Source organism: Chlorocebus sabaeus, chromosome 1 (assembly GCF_047675955.1).
Source record: "Chlorocebus sabaeus isolate Y175 chromosome 1, mChlSab1.0.hap1, whole genome shotgun sequence".
In the NCBI taxonomy this organism is placed as follows: domain Eukaryota; kingdom Metazoa; phylum Chordata; class Mammalia; order Primates; family Cercopithecidae; genus Chlorocebus; species Chlorocebus sabaeus.
In genome coordinates this window covers 20,871,128-20,891,536 of record NC_132904.1, presented here as the reverse complement: position 1 = coordinate 20,891,536, position 20,409 = coordinate 20,871,128, and the positions used below count along the sequence as shown (strand labels likewise).

The 20,409-nt window shown below is 54.2% G+C and overlaps 2 protein-coding genes across 2 annotated transcripts in view; one reads left to right on the top strand and one right to left on the bottom strand.

Moving 5' to 3' along the window:
• EXT2 (exostosin glycosyltransferase 2) overlaps positions 1–20,409 on the top strand; it is a 197,159-nt gene that overhangs the window by 170,959 nt on the left and 5,791 nt on the right. The gene's annotated exons all lie outside the window — the stretch shown is intronic.
• Positions 6,704–20,409, bottom strand: part of ALX4 (ALX homeobox 4) — a 45,267-nt gene continuing 31,561 nt past the window's right edge. The window contains exons 2-4 of the mRNA XM_008000967.3: positions 17,271–17,581; positions 9,492–9,620; positions 6,704–7,172 (exon numbers count right to left, since the gene is read on the bottom strand). Coding sequence (XP_007999158.1) covers positions 6,843–7,172; positions 9,492–9,620; positions 17,271–17,581 — 770 coding nt within the window. The 3' untranslated portion in view covers positions 6,704–6,842. The remainder of the gene's footprint in view (positions 7,173–9,491; positions 9,621–17,270; positions 17,582–20,409) is intronic.

Sequence of the window (20,409 nt, the reverse complement as noted above, 5' to 3'; positions counted from 1 at the left end):
CCTGGGACAATGGGATTGGTGATGAGCTGAAGGCAAGAGTGGTTTTTGCTGGGGTTGGCACCAAGGCAGGAACGGAGCTGTCTTCAGCCGGCCGCTGAAGCTGGAGTTGAGAGTAGAGGGCTTAAGGGCATGAGGATTATCCGGGGATGCTGGAGCCCAGGGACAAGTGCATCTTATCCAGATGCACACTGTTGGACACAGGACCTCTTGCACCATTTTGGGGAGCTGGCCTGGTGCTGACCCGGTGCTGACCCGGTGCTGGCCCAACCCCGGCAACACTAAATAAAGAGGCCAGGTTTACTGCCGTGGCCACAGCTCATCATGAATGCACGTGAACCCCGGAGGAGTGGGGTGGATGGGGTTCATGGTCAAGCAGAGGCTCTGACACTCCCGGAAGATCTCTAGTGGGCTGAGTCGGCTTCCAGCTGTCTCTAAAACGAATCCCTGAGTGTCCTCTGACCTCCGTCCTCCCACCCTTAATCAAAACAGAGCATCTCATTATTCTCACCTTCCCATTCATTCACTCAGTTACCTGACGTTCTTATTCTCTCAGGCATTCAGATGTGAACGCAGCCTGTCTTCTCTTTGAAGAGCCTTTCAGGGATGTGAGGAAGTCAGGTGGATAAATGGATCACTTATACGTATTATGTGCCGTCATGGTATTATGACACAGTTTTGTAGAGGCACAGAGGGCAGATGTTGACCTAGGGGTGGAAGTTGAGGTGAGGGCATGGGCTTAAGAAAGAGCTTCACAGAGGGTGCTATCATTTGGAGGAGACACTGCAGAGCGGCTGGTGCATTGGAGGGGATCTAGGGAGAAGATAGAGGCATTCTAAGAAGAGATAGCAAGTCCAGTGGTGTGGCCAGGTGAAAGGGCCTAGATGGCTTGGGGAACAATGACCTGTGCTGGGTGGTCAGACAGTGAAGGGCTGAGCCATAGTCCACAGCCAGAGGAGGCCCTGCTGGCCCTGACCTTGTCCTTGTCCTCCCCAGAGACCACTGAGGCACAGGTCCCAGGGGTGGGCAACCTGCGTCCCCCGTGATGCCTAAGTCACCCATCAGGCCAGTCTTCCTCTGCAGCAGCGGCGCTCATCTGGACTCTGCGGGATTTGGGGAGTGCTCAGCTCCCACAGGAAGAAGCAGGGGCGTGAGGTAGAGACAGTACCCCGTGGCTTCACATGTGGTTTGCACATGGCTTTTCTCCCTCTCTGCTTCAATTCCTGCCCTGTGACTTGGCAGTGATTTGGTGTGGAGCGTCCAAGTGCTGCCATGACCCTGAGCCCTAATATAGGACAGGTGTCATTTTCTAAAAAAACAAGGTCCCAGTCCAGGTCAACCTAAAACCCAGTTGGTTCTCTAACTGAATGTGAATGCACTGGCACAGGTATGAAATCTGAGATGTGGTTCCAAGAGAATAATGTTCAAATAGTTGGAAAGAGAGGATGAAAAGGAGCTTGTTGTTGTTGTTTTATCAGACTCACCGCTGGGAGCTGGAGGGAGATGTCATTCTCTGGGAGTAATCATTGTCCCTTATGTCACTATGCCACGTCGGCTTACAAAGCCCATGCGTGGACATTGTCTATTTAATCTTCCCCACACATTGGTAAGCTAAGCAGGGACAGGGCTTATTTCTATCCTTCAGATGTGAGAACTGAGAGTCAGCTGGTTTGGTCCACAGAAATGACTCCCTCTCCACACAGTGATCCCCTGGAGGCTGACTGCCTCTTCCTGAGTCACCTTTGTGCTGGAAAGCAAGGAAACACCTATTCCACGGTAGAATCTGGGTTCCTTCTGGTTCATAGTTTGTCTTCAGAGGTTTGCTTTAAAAGTTGTCTGGCCATACCTCCCGGAAGGACAGTTCCCCTGGCCACTCAGTAGCAGAGCCAGAACTGGGACCCGCCTCTCCTGGAGGTCCCCCGCCCTGTGCTCCTGGTGCCAAGTAGCCTGGACCTCCACGCTCTGGCCCTCTCCTGCTTTCAGAACAACCCCTGGGAACAGAACGGTACTCAGTGGCACCGAGGGGCTGGCAGTGCTGGTTGTGAAGACCTCACTGCACAGTCTGTGCCAAGCACACCCCAGATGCAGGGGAGGCAGAGAGCTGCTGCTGCGACCCTTTGGGCTGCCTGAGAAGTGGGCTCTGGTACCCCCCTGCCCCCTTCTAGCTTCCCTGCAGTGCAGACAGGTCCTCTGGGACAAGGGGGCTGGGTATGTCCCAGACCTTCGCCGGCCACGCACCCCTTCTTTGTGCAGGAGCATCAGCCGGCCACCTGTTGTTCATCTAGCCCTGGTAATCCCTTCTGTACTGTGTCAGCAGTTCAAAAGGGCACTGTTAGTATTTTTTGCCGACTTCAATTAACGTGAGATTTCAGAGGCCCCTCTGATCACATTTCATCTGTCACAAGTCAGGAACAAAACAGACAGATTCCAGTTGAGAGGAGGAAGGAGAAGGAGTTTATTGCAAATAACAACAACCAAACAGTTTGGGCTGGGCCAGCAAAGGGTGTTCTGGGAGCGCCCAGCTGCCTCTGCACTCCATTTTGCCCCGTGCCTGGGCCCCTACCGTCTCCTTCCCATCCGTGTTCCTCCTCTCCCAAAAAAGATGTAAGTGCAATAACTTACTTTAAAAGGCAAGAACGTTTCTTTTAATATTTTGCTATAATGTAGTTACATGGTGGTATAGGCAGTAAAACTTTATGGAACCGACCTCTTTTTTTTTTTTTTTTTTTTACATTTTTCTGGATTTTTACTGTATTTTTAATATATATTTTTAATATTCCACCCCAGGCCATTAAGCTAAAGGAAAAGTTGCATTTATACAGGGTTAAAATATCTTACAATGAGAACAATAAGTATCGGTTGAGGTTCATGTTCCTTCTAGCACTCAGCTCTCTTTTTTCAACCACTGCACACCCAAACAGATGATTAGACATTGAAAACTGTCCTTCAAAATCAGTAGTATAAAGGCCTAGCTCTATGTGTGTGAGTGAAGAGGGAAGAAAGGAGAGGCTGAGGTGAGGTCATGGAAGCACCTTTCCTCCCTACAGCATCCTGAAAGAAGTGAAGTGGGGTTGATGGGTCTTTGTCACCTTCTTATTTTTTAACTGGATAGTCACAGAGTATTATCCTGGGGGCCCATTTACCAACCATCCTCCCCCAGCTAGGTCTGTTTGCCTTTGCACCTGACAGTCAGGGCCATGAAACAGACCAGGAACACCCACGTGTCTTTCGGGTTCTCAAAGATGGCCCCCCACTGTCTAGCCCAGGGAGGGAATGACTGCATAAGCAGGGTACATAGAAGCGTACGTTTCATGGAAACGTCCCTCTTGTCTGCCCAGCCGAAATGATGGGAGATGGGACACGGAGCTGGGTCCAGTGTGATCACAGCCGTGTGTGCTGGGAACCCACCTCATACTTGCTGCACCCACCCCATCGCAGTGTCTTTGAGCTAACCTGGCCACAGTGCTTCCCGAAGCTGGAGGCACAGTACTGAGCGCTGAGAATCAAGTATAGTTAAAAGAATTCAAGGAAAGTTCTAAAAGCCCATGTCCTCCAAGTGCTATTTCAGCCTTGGAGACAAGCCTCTCTGTGTGCCCCCCAGAGCCCTCACTCCCATGCCCCAGGAGTAGTGCTGGCATCTGGAGGGCAGTAGCAGCAGCTTAGTGTCGAGCCTTGCCATGCTGAGACCTGTGCCCAGCAGGGACTGGAGGCTGTCAATGTGGGGAGGCTGCCCGTCCATCTGCTGGCTACCCACGACTTCATTTTTAGGTTGCCATTTCTGTTGAGATCTTAGGCAGATATCCAAAGGAAATCCTCACCTCTCTTAGCTTATTTGCATAGCAGTGAACCACGTGGCAGATAGCTGCTTCTCTCCACCTGCCTTCATGAGCTCTAGCTCCAGACGGCCTTGGGCAGCTGCCCTGACTTGCGCAGTCATCCTAGGAGCTGACACAGCAGTGGCCCCCTGCTCTGCAGTGCAGAATGCCGGGCCTAGCCACCTGTCTGGGAAGGGACTGGGCCCCAAGGTTCTCTTCTGCAGAACTGAGCTGCTGAGTGAATGCTCATGAGGCACCAGGGAGCTCCATGCAGCACCGGCCACTCCCGGTGCCACCGACGCCGGGGCCCTCACACCCTGGGTGGCACATCCCAGGCTCCTCTCTCAGCTTAGTCTCAGGGCAAATGCAGGTCAGGGCAGTCACTTCCCACTCCGGGCCAGGGTCTTCTCTGTTGTGAAGGGACTGGACTAACCAGAGGGTTTCTAAGCTTCCTACCAACTCAGTGGTCCTATCATACTTAGTGTGGTTAGGTGGACCCCAGGGGCTGGGCCAAGCCGTGGAGGACACGCCTGGGGTATGTGGCTGCCTTTGACGAGATGAACAGGAACGTTTCACATTGGCGTGTTTAATCCTAGCCACTCCCTGGGTGTGTTGGGACAGGCAGCCATAGCCACAGGGCCTTCTAATAGACGCCTTTTCTTCTCAAGCTTTTGGGTTGAAATTTGCCTGACTTGGGTCTAGCCTAGCCACAGAGCGGACCCATGGAGGAAATGAGTGCCGGGGGCCCCTCCGGAAAAGCCCCCTTAAAGCTCTTGCTCTCCCTCCCTGCCTGCTCTGGAGCTACCTGTCTGTCCTCCTCTTTGTCCTGATTCCCTCGCTCTCCCTCCTGGCCCACTCTGGAGCTACCTGACTCTCCTCCTCTTTGTCCTGATTCTCTCATGGGTGAGAAAGACTCGGGCTGAAAGTTCCTTCCTCCCCCATCCTTCTTCAGCCATGAACATTTCAGAAAGAAATGGGGGAGAAATGGGGGAACTGTTCCCAGCCTTAAGTTCTTCCTTTCCCTGGCTAGATTTTGGGGGAGTCTAGCTCATTTCAGCAAACCTCGGAACTAGAAAAAACTTCCCAAAAGTCACTCCAAGATCCTCAAATATTTGAAACACTTAAAGCCAAGCCTCCAAGAACATTTAATTCAATGTCCAAGACCCTTTCACCTCTACAAGCTCAATTTTAGAGCTACGATCCACAAAGAGGTCTGACTCTTATTAAGGGAGGCCACAGCCAGACCCTTCCTCAGCCCGGTTTCTAGAGCAGATGAGAACACCAGGCAGGCAGGAGACTGTCACTCCCAACCCCAGAGACCCTCATTCAACAACACCAAGTTTACCCTCAGCCCAACCCAGCAGGCCTTTCTGTGTCGGCGACCCTGAGCCCTACTCCATGACAGGAATCAAGGGAGAAGGTAGAAAAGGTAAGCGCTTCAATGCAGGGGGCTGCCTGCTGGAGGGACCCCTCTGGGTCTGACAGGCCTGCCTCTGGACTGGTTACTGTGTACTCCCAGCTGAGGTGAGGGCTGGGGCTCAGGGCCAGACCCAAGCCGCAGGGGTCAGGCAGGCAGGCACGGAGCTCCGCTTCCTGGAGCGGGAAGCCTGGTTTCAGGAGGGTATCCTGCCACCCCTGCCTGCAATAGCAAAGCCACGCCGAGGACCCCAGGCCAGGAGCCCTTCCACAGGCTGGAGAGAGGGCAGAGTCCCGGTCCCTGTGGAAGAAGTGTAAGGACGGAGTGTGGAAAGCTGTGTGGAGAAGAGCAGCACCCTCCCCAGTGCCTGGAGGGACAAAGAGCCCCCGTCTGCCGTGGAAGGCTCTGGGCAGTGATGACACTGTGACAGATATGGCAGGGAGAACAGTCAGTCTGAGGCCATGGCAGAGCCTGGAGGCCGAGCACGGCCACATGTCCTCTAGCAAAGCCTGCACGTGGCTCTTGACCCTCTGCTGCCGGAACCCCAAGCCCTAGCTTATGTGTTCCGAGTTGTGAGTCCTTCCACGCCGGGACACTGCCGAGTAGCCCCAGGGAGGGGCTAGGGTATGGTGGGGAAGGGACGAGCCCCTCAGCATCCTCCTGAGGGACCCTGCCTGGGCTCCGGATGGAGAACAAAGCTGCCTAGACCTCCCCTCTGTACCGGATGCCAGGCAGGCGGGAGAGCGGAAGGACTGCCCGGGCTCCTGCCCCACCCGGATGCCTCCCCCTCTCCCAGGACCTTTCCTTCTTCTAGCACCGTGGGAGCCCTTGTGGCATCCGTGTTCTCAGCCTCCCTCAGGTCTGGCTCCTCCCCTATAGTGTCCAGTGAGGGGCTGGCCCATGTCTCCCCTGGGGACTGGCATTGCTAGATGGCAGCAGGGGTCCTCGGCTCCAGTTCCTGTCGTCCTCTGCCCACTCCCTCCAGGTGTATCCAGCCCAGGGCACAGCCAGGATGCAGTCAGCCAGGCTCTGTCAGACTCGTCGCTGTTCGGGGGAAGGTGGAGGCCGTTGCCTTGGCCCCAGCTGGTCGGATTCCATGTGCTTTCAGGGAGAGAAAGATGGGAGGGTAGGAGGCCGGTTCTGCAGGGCAGCCTGTGCTTCAGACACACAGCCACAAGCCTGGTGACCAGGGGACCCCACTAGGAGGGGGCAGGATGCACAAGACTGGGCTGGTGAGGCTGCTGGGTCTGTATGGAAATCTAACTTTGACTCATGGTCAACTAGGCAGGGCAGAGGAGGTGGCAGGAGGGAGAAAGCGCCTTCAGCTTATCATGGATGCGAAGCCGAAAAACGTGGCCGCTTGGCTTTCTCCACTGCCTGTGGCTGGGAGCAGGGGTCAGGGCCTCAGTGCCAGGACGGGGCCAGGGGCCTGCTGCCCCCTCCCTCCCAGCAGTCCACGGGGCCTCAGACTTGGGGCGGCTGAAAGTGCTGAGGGTCAGGCCCCTGGCCCAGGCCAGGTTCCTAAGAGGAAAGTCGAGTGGGAGGCTGGGGGCCTGGAAAACATGGGCGTGGCCCATGGTGTCCCGAGGTGGGGACGGGGCAGGGGTGCCCTGTCATGTGGCCCAGGAGATGGCCGCACTGTGCTCCTTGGCCTTCATGCGGAGGGCCGCGATGCTTGAGGTCTTGCGGTCCGGCTCGCCATTGAGCTCGTAGCCATTGAGGCCTGGGCTGAGGCTGGCTGCTCCAAACAGGCTGCCCATGTGCGTCTGGCCCACGTGACTGCCAGCCCCAGACACACTCAGGAAGTCGGTGACGCTGCTGGCCCCAGAGCCAGGGGGGTGGGCATGAGGGGACATGCAGGCAGGCACCGGGTCGCAGGGGACCACGCAGGCCGGCACTGGTGAGGCAGCCCCATTGTTGCCAAGCCAGGACGGGTTCTGAATCTGTGAGAGGAAGGGAGAGATGTCACCGGCTGGTGGGCAGGCGTGGTCTGGAAGGGGCTCGCCCCTTCCCCTAGAGCACCTGTCCGGTCACTGTCCATCCTTCCCATGAAGCCCCTCTTGAGCATTTAGCCTTCATGGACATCCAGATACCCCTGTGGGGGTGGCTTTTACACCTTGGCACCTCTGTTCCCAGGGCCAGGCTAGCAGCAGAGGGAAACTCAGTTCTAAGGAGTGACCTCAGGCTCCATCAAGGGTCCAGTGGAAGGGTGACACCCCAGCGACCCCCAGCTGGCTTCCTAATTTTAGACTCAGCTGTAGACTTGGCCTCCATCTGCGGATGGCAGCTGTATCTCATTCACCTCCAGCTCCTCCCCAGGGCCCTCACATCCACAGGCACCTGAGCAAGGTGAGTGGACCTCCACTCGGAGAACTTTGGCATCACAGATTCCCTTGCACCCCCACCAGTAGAAGGGAAGGTGGAGGGGTTGGGTAAGGTGGGCGGCAGGGGCCTAAACCTCTCAGAAACCACAGGTAGTGGCTGAGGTTCCAGGGCCTGAACTAGGAGGCTTCGGAACTAACTCAGGATGGAAGGGGCTGCCTCAGGAGTGGACAGCCAGAGCCGAGGCCGGACCTCCTCATGCGAGGAGGGGGCGAGGGCATGAGCAGGGGTGAGCTGGCCGTCGTATCTTCCATCGGTGCCACTGGGCTTCCCTTCCCTCCCCAACGTTCACCTGGGGCTCCCATCCTCCTCTGCCCTCTAGGCACGTATAAGGAGGTAGAATTAGGGTGTGGGGGAGATCCGGGAACCTCTCAGCTTATGCACACAGGGTTCCTGGTAACCTCATGTGGGCTGCTGCTGGCCTGCCCTCCTGCATGTGTCTGGAGCACACTCAAAGGAGGCATTTTAAAGCAGGGAGAAGGAGCTCAGCCCCAGTCCCAGAGGGAACCGCATTTCTCTCCGCGGTGCAGGGGAAGGGGGACCAGTTGGCCTCCATCACCCCGTCTCAGAAGAGGTCTGGGCACGCACTGTGTGGTGCTGTAGGTGAGGTGGGGGTAGGAGGGGGTGAACAGGGCCCTGTGTTGGTTTCTCCCTCCAGCTGTGCGCTCAGGCGGCAGAGCTCAAAGCCAAGGAGCGAGCTAGAGTTCCATCCTGGGAGGACAGAGGGAAGCTGAGTTTAGGGAGGGAGAGGGGAGAAAGAGAATGGAAGAACACAGTGCGAGCTGATGCCGATGGCGCCTGTGTGAGACATCCCATATTCCTCAGCCTCACCTGCAGGCATGTGCCCTGCCCCCCTGCCCCCCTGCCCCATGAATCCTGGGTTGTAGGAGAGTGAATGGAGGGCTGGTCTGGGTGGAGAGCCCAGAGACCATTTGCTAGCACAGAACCTGGTCAGGGAGAAGTAAAGGAGGCAGGGGCGCCCGTGCTACTGGCTGGCTGCTGGGCAGGCCTGGGCTTGGAGCTGAGGCGGAGGTCATGCCAGAATGAGGCCTGAGCAGGGAGGGAGCAGCCACCTCTGCTGGGCAGGCTGAGGGGGGTCAGGAGTGGACTTGGACTTGGCCAAAAACACATCTCTCCAGGCCTCCCAAGTGCCTGATGTGACTCAACACTGCTCGTCCCTTGCATCTCACACTGGAACAGGGGACTGGCTGACAGACACCCAGGGAAAATGCTGTGGGGGGAGGGGAGGACATGGCCCCAGAAGCTGTGCGCAGGCACACAAGCTTTCTGAAACTGTAAATTCACAAAATACTTTTGCACGATTGAATTTAGACCTTACAACTGCCTGACAACGGAGCTGAGCAGATGCTTTTACCATGTCCAAGGTACATATGAAGAAACGGAGGCTCAGAGACTTGAGACTTGCCTGAAGTGAGAAAGACCTGGAGCTGGAAAGACAGCCTAAGTCCCCGGACTCGGAATCCCAAGCTCATTCCAACTTGGCCACGAGTCCTGGAGAGTTCAGAGCTCGCTTTTGGAAGAGACCCTCCGAGCAGTATCCGAGGGCCTGGTGGCCTTCTGCCTGCCTTGGTTCCGATGCCCACAGCAAAAGTGGCCAAAGCTAGTGGAGGAAAGAGCCGTTCTCACTGCCCTAACCTTCCCTTCCCTACAGTTCAGCCAAGCCTGGTTCAATGATTAGTTGGATAGAGTAACCCTGGGCCTCCCACATTCTGGTATAAACAGGCACACCCCTGGAATGAGACGGAAGGGCAGCCTGCAGCCATAAGTCATCTCGGGGGACCTGGGCTCTCCTCCAAGGGGCTCATTCTCAGAGCACCAGGGGCTGGGGATCGGTGGCGGCAGCTTAGGGCGGGACTTACCTGGGCGTAGTTCTCAGCTCGGGTGAGGAGGGGTAGCTCATATGCAGTGGAGAAGTGGGTTCGAACCTGCTGCATCTGCCCAAAACGCTCCCGCTTCCTCCACTTGGCCCTTCGGTTCTGGAACCAGACCTACAAGATGAAGCCGATGTCACCAGGGTGAGATGCCAGCCTGGAGGCCTCACTTTCAGGCAGTGCAAACTGTTCCCTTGAGCCCCCCATCAGTTGCAGTGTGTTTGGGAAGCAGTGGGGCCACACATAAATATCAACCTTGGTCTTTGTCCTCAAAAGCTGACAATCTAGAATCATCCACTCTGAGCTGGGAAGGTATCTTACCCCCACTAGCCATGGGCGTGATCCTGAGCCAGAACTTTATTTTCCTAAGCTTCAGAATCTAGAGCAGTCAAGTGTCACCACCTATGAAATCAGTCACTGGTCATCTTAGCAGTCATCTAACCCACTGTGGGTCACAAACTCCTGTGGAGAAGCTGATAAAAGCTACAAACGCTCCTCCAGATATGTTCTCCTAGACCGTCACACACAGTTTTGCCACAGTGTTCCAAAAGGTTCATGGCTGTCTAAGGCCTATTGGTCCAGATTCAGAATGCCTTCCTCCCTGCATCCTGTCTGCAACCTTCTTGTTGGAAACAGTCTCCCAGCTCAAAACTCCCCTGTGTTAAAGGGAATGAGACCCTGTGGGAGAACGGGGGCTCTGCTGGGCAACAGAGGCAGTCAGGGAAGACTTCCTGGAGGAGGGACAGGAGCTGGGCCTTGAATGGTTGACTGGAAGGAGGAAAGCCAAGGCCTGGGTTTAGAAACAGCGAGGCATGCTCCAAAAGCCTAAAGAGGTCAATTTGAAGGAAGTAGTGGGAAAGAGAGAGACAGAGGCAGATCGCAGGGGGCCTTGAATGCCAAGTAAAGTGGTTTGCCCTTGGTGTTGTCCGTAGAAGCAGTCGCTTCAGCATCTTGTGTAGAAGAGTGGCCTGATGCTGAGAGGAAGCGGAGGCCCACCTGTCACTGAGCATGGGTGGACGGGGTGTTGGCCTGATTGGGAGGGGAGGGGAGGTCTCTGAGACAGCTGTGAGCACTGGGGTCTTTGGTGATGGGGAGTGTTGGGTCCTTTTCCTTTGCACAAGCATTTCTGGAAGGCTGAGAACTTTCCCAAGGCTCAGGAGCAAGAGCTGCCCTACCCCTGGCCCATGACTTAGGATCTGGAGAAGAGGCGATGGGGACGGGGTGGGTGAGAGAGGGAGAATGAGGAGGGATCAGCTTCCAGGCCGGGAATGGCTTTAGGCTGATTCAGAAATGGACTGTGGTGCTCCTCAGAGGGAGGCTTCTGCCATCTCGATGTGCACCTGCCTGCTGGCTTTGCAGACTCAGATGCAAGTGAGCACACCTCAGACAGCACGCTGCAGACCGGGAGAACAGAGCCATGACAACAGCCTCAGCTGTAGAGCCACAAGCAGCCTTGCCAGGCTCTTCCAGGCCCAGGCATCAAGAAAGCCAACTTTCCTGAGGGCCAGTCCCTGCTCTCCAGGTGGAAACACTTCTCCATCCATCACGATCAATGCAGCTGCTGAACTAAACATAGGAGTCAGCTCTCAAAATTCCTCTGCCTCAGAGCCTTTGAGCTTCCTAGGAACCACTACAAGGAGGGGAGGAGGTGTGGACATGCTCCCCACAGACGCTGCCTGGCCTCTTCGGGCATCCAGTGTAGCTGGCCAACAGACGGGCTCATAGAAGCACTGGCATTGCCAGCGGCCTCAGTTTCTGTGTGGCGAATGGTGCCTCATAGCCGCAGCTGGGGAAATAGATGGGAAATGCAGTCCAAAAATGTTTAGAGTACTTCCCATTTGTTTCTTTACAGCTCCTGACCTTTCTCACTGTCTTTTGCTAGAGGAAAGAGAAGTCAAAGAAGATGGGAATGTATCTCATGTTACTGTGAGGAGGGTGGGGGTGAGCAGGGGTGCAGGGGTGCGCATTAGTGTGTTTCTCCACTCCTATACCAACTCACTTTCCCCTTCCTAATCCTAAGCATGTGTGTGCATGAGTGTACCCACTAGTGTGGCTGCACGCATGTGCGTGTGTGTGCACACATTGACTGGGGGAGGACAAGTCTCTTCCCTAGAAACGGACCCTCTCCCAAGCTTGGGGTCTCAGCCCCTGCCCTGGCCTCCCAGGACCCCTTTTCCTCCAGGGATTCCTAGGGTCCAGGCCCTGGCCGCCCACTGGGAGCCAAGGGCAGATGGGGTCTTCTCTCTGCGCTGCTGAAATGGGATCCCTCTTTATCAGTGGCCTGGGATGGGAGACTGGGGCCAGGATGAGAGAATGAATCAGAGGAGCTTGTTTTCATTTCATGTTTAATTTCCTGCAGGCTTAGCTCCGTCTTTCCGCTCCTTCCTCAGCCTCCCAGGGTTTTCTGTGGGGGGAGCTGGGGGGAGGGGAGAAGCCACTGGAGGCACGCAGAGAGATGGCTTCTCTTTTTCTTTTTGTCACTGTAACTGTTGGGGTTCCCCTTGTGTCTCTGTGGGTTCCAGGTCCCCATGGTGGGACTGTGGAAGTGGAAGATGTCCCTGCAGGCTCTGGAACAGAAGATCCAGGGATGGGCGGGGAGGGACCCCGAAGAGGGAAGGAGGTGGCCAGCGCCTGGCAAAGGGGTCTAGAGTGGAGGGAGGAGCCGTGTGGGGGAGTGGAATGTGGGGCGCGGGCTCGCTGGAGCTGAGTGTGAGGGAGGAGGAGATGCGGGTTATCTGGGGAAGACAGATGACCAGGCGGGGGAGAGGCCGGCAGAGCTAGCGCCGTCTTTGGAACAGGAGTGGAAGGAGGTCAGGCTGAGGGATTTATTTGAGGGCTGAAGATGGAAATGGTGAGAGGCGGGTGAGTGGCTGCTGGGAGCAGGGCTGCCCACCTCCTCCCTCCTTCTCCTGTTCCTTTGTCCTGGGGCCTTACCCTGTGCACCCAGCTCTGGCTCTTCTGCCCAGATCCAGACATGAGCTAGGTGAGCCTGGCCGGTCCTCAATATCCTCCCCAGTAAATTGGAGGCAGCAAGGGTATCCCCACGACCCCTTCTATGCTCACGTCTGCAGGTCCTGAGGCTTGGAGTGTCCTTCCATTTCTGACCCTAGGGGCTCGGAGAGCTCCCTTCCAGATGCCACACCAACCCCCAGGCCTGCTCCTGTGCCTCCAAGCTCTGCACCGCAGGCCTGTCTCCACTGTGCAGCCCCAGGAGGATGGCCAACCATGAGGTCCCCACTGTTCTCCCAGTCTGAATGTCACACCTCAGGACCACCCCGGCCTGGGCCTACTCAGCACAGGCCTCTCCCAAGGACCGGGCTGTGCAAGGAACCAACTGTCTTGGCGGAGGCCTTGCTAACCGCAGCCCATCTGGGGCCAGGGCGGGGTGGCCCAGGGCGGGGAGGCCTCTGTCTTATTGTCTTCAGACACCAGCTGCAGAGACTGGAATCCCAGACAGCAGAGAGAGGCCCCTGCAGCCCCCTGGAGCAGGGCCAAACCCCAGGCTTCTTCCCAGGAAAAGTCCATCTTGGGGCCCCCAATGCCCCGTCCCTGTCCCTACCACCACTCTACTCCAGGCACCTGGCTTGCCACCAGCTGAGTATGGGCCCTGAACAAACAGCAGAGGCAGGAAGGGGGTTCCATCACCACCCCCTTACCCCCCCAGGGGGGTAAGGCACTGCCAGGCTCAGGGCTCAACCCTTCAAGTCTGACGCACATGAAGATCCCACCCACCCTGCTGCCTTTATACAAAGAAAAGCCTCTGAACCATCTGGCGTGTGTCCTTGTACAGCAAACTAAAGTCAAAGAAGCACTAGGCTGGGACTCAGGAGTCCTGGATTTCAGTCACGGCGCCGCTACTGAGTGGCTGCTGTTAACTTCAGGTTATGACTTCCCACCTATGGGCCTCTTCTTCCTCGTCTATCAGATGGGAAGATGGGGCGATCATTTCCAGCACTACTGTTCTATAATTCTATGGTCCTCCTACTGGATGATAAGATATGCAGTACATCAGAGTTTCCCTTTCTGCCTTGGCTGCCAGGAAGCTCCAAGTTGAAGTTTGTGCTCAAAGGCAGGCAACCATGAACCTTAGCCTAAATTTTTTTTAACCACATTACCTCCGCATTTCATGCCATTGTTCTTGTTTTTAGATTGAATAAATAAATCTTTCATTGTAAGCTATCTCAACTCCATTTTGGAAGTAGGCATAAGTGTGTGTGCATGCGTGCATGTGTGTGTGCATGTGTGTCTGCAGAGAACACTGTTTTAGTTGTATGATGGTAACTGAAAAATGCTCTGTGTGCCTTTGTTTTCATGTTTTGTACTCGAAGTGTCATTCTTCTTTCAGAACTTAGTGAATTCTACTCCCGGGCACTCCCATATGTTGGTAGGAAGCACACATGCAACCCACATATGCAAACACAAATATACACACATACTGCACAGAAAATGAACTGGTTTATCCTACACCAACACAGCACCTACCGGGCTGTCCAATAACCAGCCATGCCCCTTTCTCTACCTATACCGGTGGGTCCTCCCCAGTCCATTTGCTGGAGATCAGGCTAGATGCTAGGATTCCTGTCAAAACTCAGGCACGTAAGGTCATGTGAGTGGCTGGTCCAAATTCAAATGAGATCTGGGTGTGTGAGGGCTTCCGGATTCACAGGAAATCCAAGCTGCCCTGTTGTCCTTCCTCAAACATTCATTAGGCACTGGAGGGGGATAAAATGGCAGCCTTGCCAGGTGCAGTGGCTCATGCCTGTAATCCCAGCACTTTGGGAGGCTGAGTTGGGCCTGAGGTCAGGAGTTCAAGACCAGCCTGGCCAATATGGTGAAACCCCATCTCTACTAAACATACAAAAATTAGCCGGGTGTGGTGTGTGCACCTGTAATCCTGGCTACTCGGGAGGCTGAGGCAGGATAATCGCTTGAACCCGGGAGGCAGAGGTTGCAGTGAGCCAAGATTGCACCACTGCATTCCAGCCTGGGTGACAGAAAAAGACTCTGTCAAAAAAAAAAAAAGGCAACCTGGGCCGGGCATGGTGGCTCACGCCTGTAATCCCAGCACACTTTGGAAGACCAAAGCGGGTGGATCACTTGAGGTCGTGAGTTCAAGACCAGCTTGACCAATATGGCGAAACCTCCATCTCTACCAAAAAATACAAAAAATTAACTGGGTGTGGTGGCATATGCCTGTAGTCACAGCTACTACGGAGGCTGAGGCATGAGAATCACTGGAACCCAGGAGGCGGAGGCTGCAGTGAGCCAAGATCACACCACTGCACTCCAACCTGAGTGACACAGTGAGACCCTGTCTCAAAAAAAAAAAAAAAAAAAAGGCAACCTGCCCTCAGGGAACTTACAGCAACTCAACCATACAACTCTTCAGCATCACTTCTGGTAGCTGCAGTTTCTGAACAGCTACATATTTACTGATCACCACCAGTCCTTTTCCACATTAGCCATTTTGGAAAAAAAGTTTGTAGACTCTCTTAGAGATGCCTCTGCCTTCTTAAACAGAACATGGTTGTAACGGATGAACCTTTTACTGACGCCTTAGAACAAGGCTGCTGAAGATGATTTCGTGAATTAATGCAAGAGTCCCTGGGGCCTGCTGAGGATGGCAGGGTTGGGGCATCTCTCTCCTTACATGGAAGGGCCCAGCCCACTGAGCTGTATGGCGCTTTGCTGATTAAAAAAAAAAAAAAAATTCCTCTTTGTTCTAAAGCTGTTAATTTTTCTGGCCCACTGGAGAGGGAAAAACTGCTATATGGCAACACTTTATTTGCTATTTCCAACATGCTTTGGGTTGGAAAAGCAGACTGATTATGACATTTATTTTGTGTTAAATTGAAACTTAAACTTGAGTGTGTGAATTTTGTCACCTGTATTTTGGCTACTCATGGGTCTTTTCTTTCTGATCCTTTCTTTGCTGTGAATTCATGCTGGTGGGGGAGACACAGCTCTCTGAACAGGGGTTGATTGATCCATGGATACTTATTTTTTAGCCTTGATGCTCTGCATTTGGCTTTCTCTAATTGGTGGGAATACAGTGATGAACAATCAGTGCTTGATCTCAAGGAAATCACAGTTTAGTGGAAGGGGACAAACAAGTAAAATAACTTAAGCCAGTCAAAAATCCTAGAAAGAAGACAAAATAGGAGTTGGGCACAGTGTCTCATACCTATAATCCCAGCACTATGGGAGGCTGAGGTGAGGGATTACTTGAGGCCAGGAGTTTGAGACCAACGTGGGCAACCTAGCAAGACCCCATCTCTACAAAAAATAAAAAAAACTTATCCCAGGCATGGTGGTGTATGCCTGTGGTCCCAGCTACTCAGGAAGCTGAGGTGGGAGGATCCCTTGAGCCCATGAAGTTAAGGCTACAGCGAGCCATGATCACACCACTGCACTCCACGCTGGGTGACAGAGAGAGACCCAGTCTCTTTAAAAAAATGAACTAAAATACCCAGAAGATAAAATGGGCCCAGGCGTGGTGACTTATGCCTATAATTCTAGTACTTTGGGAGGCTGAGGTAGGAGGATCACTTTAGCCTAGGAGTTTGAGGCTGCAGTGAGCTATAATTGTCTTATTGCACTCCAGCGTGGGTGACAGAATGAGACCCTGTCTCTGAAAAGAAAAAAAAAAAAAAAAATTTAAAAAAGTTTTCAGAAGATAAAATAGGACAGTGTAGCAAAAAGTGATCTGGTTTGGTTGTGTTATGTTGGGTTGGGTTGAGTGTGTCAGGCTCTATTGTGTTGTGTTGTGTTAGGTTGAGTTCCATTGGAATGTGTTATATTGGGTTGTGTTGGAATGGGTTGTGTTAGGTTTAGTATGTTGAGTTCCATTGTGTTGTGTCGGGTTGAGTTGAGTTCTATCGGGTTGTGTTGGGTTGGGCTGGGTTGAGTTCTATTGGATTGCACTGAGTTGGGTTGAGTGTGTCAGGTTCCATTGTGTTAGGTTGAGTTCCACTGGAGTGTGTTATATTGGGCTGTGTTGTGTTGGAATGGGTTGAGTTGGGTTGAGTGTGTTGAGTTCCATTGTGTTGTGCTGGGTTGAGTTGAGTTCTATTGGGTTGTATTGTGTTGGGTTGAGTTTCACTGTGGTGTGTTGAGTTGAGTTCTATTGGGTTGTGTTCCGTTGGGTTGCAGTGAATTGGGTTGAGTGTGTTGGGTTCCACTGTATTGTACTGGGTGGGTGTTTTGGTTGTTGACTGGTAGTAGGGGGGCTGCTGCTTTAGCCATGGTGGTCAGGAAGACTTGTCAGAGGAGGTATGAGTTGGGACCTGAAAAATGGAGGGGGAGGCAGCCATCTAGGCAGGAGGAAGAGCTAAACTGTTCTCTGTTTCTGCCCATTGTGATGCTGTAGACATTATCTTCATGTTTGTCCTGTTTCCTGTCTAAGATATAGGCCTTCCAGAGCAGGGACCAGTAACCCTTCTCTGTGAAAAAGCCAGGACTCTCACACAGTGTAAAGCCCAGAAACAGCCAGCAGCAGCCTTCCTGCCCCTCTTCTGGGGGCCCTCCTTCCTTTGCCCCCTCCCACAGTACAGAAGCCCAATATTAAAGAGGATAAAAGCAGAGTTGCTCTAGTTGGGACAGGGGCATGAGGGGCAGGCTAGGAGCCCCTACTCTCAGGCTCACGATGAACTGAGGTAAGGAAAGCCATGGTGTGGTTGGTGGGCAGTCAGGAGACCCCAGCTGCAGCCAAGAGCCCAGGGGCAGGCTCTGCTTTACCAGCCTCACTCCCAGGTGGCCCTCACTGACCTGCACGCGGGCCTCGGTGAGGTCTGTCCTCATGGCCAGCTGTTCTCGTGCATACACGTCTGGGTAGTGGGTCTTCTGGAAGACCTTCTCCAGCTCCTCCAGCTGGTAGCTGGTGAAGGTGGTCCGGTTCCGCCGCTTCTTGCCCTTGTTGCTCTCCGAGTCGGCCTTCTCCAGTGGGCTGGGGAGGTCTGAGCTGGCCCGGTCCTGGGGCCCCTTCACCCCAGCCTCCTTGACACTCAGGTAGCTGCTGTCCATCCCCACAGTGTCAGAGTCGGGGGGTAACTCTGGCTCACCCAGGGAGCTTTCTTTAGCTGAGGGGGGAGGAAACAAAGTCAGAAACCAATGGCTGAACGAAGCAAAAGAAGGGGGACATCGGTGAAGGGGCACTTGGGTAGCCACCCCCTGGCTTTTTCCTCCTAAAGCTCATTGGATACAAGGTCAGGAGACTTGGCTTCTAATTCTGGCTTGCCATTAACATGCTGTGTGACCTTGGGCAAATCTCTTCCCCTCTCTGAGCCTCTTTGCCATCATCTTAGACTAGGTCCCTTTCAGCACCAATGTTATGTGAACCCAAGTCAGTCAATCTGACTTCTGCGACCTTTAGTCCCCACCTCACTGACCCTGAGCTCTTCTCTCTAGAGGGATTCCCTTCATCAGGACTTTTCTGGGTCCCGATCATTCTGACCCTAGTGCCATGGCCTCCCTGGGTGGAAGGGAAACTCATTCAGCAGCCATGTCTGGCCCAGTAGGGCTTGGGGTGAGGAGGACCCAGCACTGAGGCAGACAGGAGTGCCCCTCCTTTCCTGGCCTAGTCCCACCAGGAGTTCAGCAGGAGCTGGAGACTCTGCCCCAAGAGTCCAGTGCTGAGGGGTCAACACCTCCTTGCCCGCCCCTCAACCCTGCACACTGGTCTCACCTATTGTTCAAGAGAAGGGTCTTTCTTCCTTGGGGGTGCATGGGATTGAGGCATGGGCCACATCTCCTGTTACAAGCAGTGCCTGCACATTGCTTACTGAGGCTGCCCAGGCACCTTCATCCCCAGCACGCTGACCCCGGGCCTGGGTGGGTGTACATGAGCACGGCTCCCAGCCACTGTGTCTGGCAGATGGAATCCCCCTGGCACATTCCTAGGAGCTCAGGACTGCAAGGACCAATCAACCCATACAGGTCAAGGAAGAAGAGGTGGAGGCTGGGGTGGGAGAGTGAGGCGGGAAACCACTTTACCACCACACACCCTGGTGAGCTTCCTGGGCAGACACACTCACCTCCTGGCAGAGGGTTTAGACAGCAGTCCCTACCTTTTTGGCACCAGGAACTGGTTTTGTGGAAGATAATTTTTTCCATGGATGGAGGGGGTGGTGGTGGGGAATGGCTTGGGGATGAAACTGTTTCACCTCAAATCATCAGGCATCAGATTCTTGTAAGGAACATGCAACCTAGATCCCTCGCATGCATGGTTCACAGTAGGATTCATGCTCCTGTGATAATCTAATGGCACCAGTGACCTGAAAGGTGCCAGAATTTGCAGTAATGCTCACTCACCTGCTGCTCACCTCCTGTGTGCGGCCCAGTTACTAACAGGCCATGGCCCGGTACTGGTCCACAGCCTGCAGGCTAAGGACCCTCGTTTAGGGCATGGACTCTTTAGCCTTGCTATGAATCCTATGGCTGTGACTCCTCAGTTCTGTGCTCAGGAGAGCTTACTTACCCTCTGTGTGCCTCAGTTTCCCCCTGTATAAAATGGGGATGAAGATCCTTATAGGATCTTCCTCATAGGGTAGCTGTGGGAAATAAAGAGGCTAGAGTGCTAGCTAGGTAGTTTTGCCATTATTGATATTCACCTTTCTAGTCCGGACTTGCAAACCCACAGACCCGGAGAACATTAGAGGACTCTGACCCTGGAGAAGTCCTCCAAGCATGCAGGCCCTTGGGCGCATGTGCAGGGCGTGCACAGATGCCTAGGGAAGGGCAGCCAACTGGATGTCTGCAGATGTGGGTGTGAGCAACTCGAGAGCCGCATTCCTTGTCTGGAACTTGGGGAAAAGGAACTTCTTGAGTGAAAGAATGAACACACTTCATAAGATGTGTAGGGAGCATTTGACACGACCTTTCGCATGCACAAGTTTTGATCATCACAACAAGCACGTGTGGTAGACGTGAGCACCAACCACGCTGACCCTCGGTTTCTTCTTCTGGAAATAGGTCCAGGGGATGGGCATTAAGCATCAGAATGATGCCTGTGGTCCAGGTCTTCTGACTCCATCCAGATCCTGAGGGCTGAGGCTTCAGACTCAGTCTCATCCCTGGCTTTCTGTGCACACTGGGGAAGCTGAGAGGAACGTTTGGCCTGTGGCGTTCTCACCTCCCTCTCCAAGGCATCAAGGAAAGGGCATAGAGGTGAGTGCCCAGAGCAGGCCTGGAAGCAGCTTCAGGAGGCTGCTCCTGAGGGCCACTGGCAGTGCAGACGCCATGGGGGTGCACGACCGGCCCAGCGGCGTCATGCATGACACTGTGTGAGCCCAGGCACACGCAGACAGCCACAGCCTCAGTGACAGTATTCTGCAAACTACAGCTGGCAGCTGGGCCAAGAGCTTTCAGCAAAGATATTTATCTTCCTGGCAGACAAATACATTTTATGTTTTAGGTTTTGTGTTTTTTTTTTCTTAAAGAAACCCCACCCAGCCTCACCAAAAATAACCATCCCTGTTTTGCAACGTCCTGGAAGCCAGATGAGGGGCTGAGGGAGGTGAGCACTGAGCCCTGAGCCCCGGTCCCCAGGCCCCATCTCACAGCCCCACGGACCCTTGCTGGGGATGGGGACCAGCCTGCACAGCAATGGGAGCTCCATGTTACAGGAACCTAGAGTTGGTACGGACCAGCCTGAACTCCTAGTTTTAACTGGGGAGAAACTGAGGCCAGAGAGAGAAGGGAACATGCCCCAATTCCGGACAGAGCACAGCCTCTCAGCTCCTGGCCTGCCCTCTACTCCCTCCCCTGGGGTCTTAGGCCCTATTCCCAGGGAGAGAGGTAGGGGCAGAAGGAACCCAGGGGCCTCACATGACCAAGGTGTCCTGCTCTGCCCATCTTGTGGGGAGCAAGACCAGCCCCTGAGGATGAGGGAGTGAGGATGTGGCCTGGG